General features: G+C 37.4%; 1 protein-coding gene across 1 annotated transcript in view; it reads left to right on the forward strand.

Annotated features, from left to right (window-relative positions):
• LOC143020213 (lachesin-like) overlaps positions 1-2,500 on the forward strand; it is a 562,070-nt gene that overhangs the window by 526,744 nt on the left and 32,826 nt on the right. The window contains exon 5 of the mRNA XM_076176379.1: positions 1,528-1,656. Within this exon, the coding sequence (XP_076032494.1) occupies positions 1,528-1,656 (129 nt within the window). The remainder of the gene's footprint in view (positions 1-1,527; positions 1,657-2,500) is intronic.

A 2,500-nucleotide genomic window follows, 5' to 3' on the forward strand; every position in this document is an offset into this window, starting at 1 on the left:
GTCCAAGAGGATTAAAACATTCACTATTACCACCCAGCAGAGGAAGAGGTAAGAAAGAGACCTCGAAATCTGCAGATACTGGTTCCCAGATGAATATCGGAAACTTCTGTTCCACATCGAACAATGAGGGGAAAAAAGGTCTTCCGCAATTTTGAGCGATCAGCTACACAGATCATGAGAACGTCAGCGGCTATCCAATTTAACAAAAATTGTATCGGAGAGAAGATTACTCCAATAATAATAATAATAATAATGATGATGATAATAATAACAATGATAATAATAACAATGATGATGATGATGATAAAAATGATAATGATGATAATAACAATGATAATGATGATAATAATAACAATAGTAATGATGATAATAATAACAATAGTAATGATGATAATAATAACAATAGTAATAATAATAATAATAACAATAGTAATAACAATAACAATAGTAATAATAATAATGACATAATAGTAATGATAATAATTGATAAGCTATAATGATTATAATAATAATAATAATGATAACAATAATAATGATAATAATAATAATAATAACATAATAGTAATGATGATAATTGATGTTATAATGATTACAATAACAATAATAGTAACAATGGGATGGTTTGGGCACATGGAAAGAATAAGTGCAGAAAGAATAGCAACAGGAGATGGAGGGAATGAACTTGAGGGACGAACGAAGATGACATGGATGGTTGGGGTGAAAGAGACATTGAACAAGAGGTTAATGCCTGTTGAGCAGGGAAGGAAGAAGGCAGGGGATATTGGTGAAGGGAGAATGGTTGTGTATGGATGATATTTTGAAGCAACCCGAAGGGATTTCTCCCCGTCTTCTCTATTTTCCGCATGAGGGGATGAAGAGGGGGGGTCGCCGTTTACGTGAAGCGGCTCTGCTGTGGGTGTGCTGTGTCTTGCTGCATTGCTTCTGACCCGGTCAGTGAGCAAGAGACAGGGATGACCCTTCATCCATGAGGAGCTAAGATGAGAGGGACACAATGTGTGGTGGACGGGAGTGGAATGGGTGGGGGTGGAATGAGTACGAGTGGATACGGGCCTTGACTGGCTACCCCCCATATAAGGGGGAAGCCCTTGGTCTATAGAATAATAATAAGATGATAACAAGTAATAACAATGATGATAACAATAACAATGGTAGTAGTATTAATGTAATACTAATAATGATTTTAACATTAATGACAATGAGAGAGGCAGAGGGGAAAACACACAAATAGAACGAGAGTTTATTCTTTAATAAACTCGTTTCGCACTATGGTGCTTCTTCAGAAAGAAGCACCATAGTGCGAAAATAGGTAAAGAATAAACTCTTGTTCTATTTGTGTGTTTTCCCCTCTGCCTCTCTCACAACCTGTCAAGATGTCGTCACATTAATGACAATACTGATATCACTAATGCTAGTCATAGTGAAACCGTCCTCATGCCTGTCATCTCTTTCATGACGTCATGACCTCGGGTCATTCCTTGGCGACCCAACTCCTTCGCGACCTTCCAGTCCTGGAACACATCGGCGAGGACCTCCACTTGTCTCGCATCCAGAGGACGGACATGGCGGCCTACCTCTGCATCGCTCAGAACGGGGTGTCGCCCATCGTCAGCAAACGGATCCAAGTCAAGGTCAATTGTACGTATGATCGTGTTGTTGTTTTCCATCTATTTAGTCTGTATTTGTTTATTCAGATTTATTTATTTCTAATTTCTTTTTATATGTCTATTTTGTTTGTTTATTTTGTAATGGCTAAGGGGGGAGAGTAATAGTAATGGAATTTACTGCCTAGAGTTTAATTGAGGAAGATACAGACTCAAAGTTGCAAGTAATGGTTTTCAGGTCGTCTCCCTCTCTCTCTCTCTCTCTCTCTCTATCTATCTATCTATCTATTTAGCTCTCTATCTATCTATTTATCTATCTATCTTTCTCTATCTCTCTCTCTCTCTCCTCCCTCCCTCCCTCCCTCCCTCCATATCTCTCTCTCTCTCTCTCTCTCTCTCTCTCTCTCTCTCTCTCTCTCTCTCTCTCTCTCTCTCTCTCTCTCTCTCTCTCTCTCTCTCTCTCTCTCTCTCTCTCTCGCTCTCTCTCTCTCTCAATTTATTTTCTTTTATGTATTTATATATATTTTTGTAATATCACCTGTCTTCTCCCTATACCTTTTCTCCCGTGTCTTGTTTTGTAAAAGTGTATTTATTTTTCGTCTTTATTTTATTACATATGTTTTACATTCCACTCCACAATGTCAATTACTATATTCCGTCTGCATCATTAGATTAACTTAACTTTTTACATTTTGCCAAAGACTTACTCCTAGTAAATAAACACGTTTTCTTTATATGTTGTTAATGAGAGACACAGTTGCGTCGAAACATTATCGTACGGACAGTACTTTTTGTTTCGTCTGACAAGAGATTTGATCATTTCTGGCTCCAGGGAAAATAGAGACAAAAAAAAATCATAAGACAATAAAAATGTAAAA

The sequence above is a fragment of the Oratosquilla oratoria genome, chromosome 39 (genome assembly GCF_046742065.1).
Source record: "Oratosquilla oratoria isolate Oo_2021 chromosome 39, ASM4674206v1, whole genome shotgun sequence".
NCBI classification, from domain to species: Eukaryota; Metazoa; Arthropoda; class Malacostraca; order Stomatopoda; family Squillidae; genus Oratosquilla; species Oratosquilla oratoria.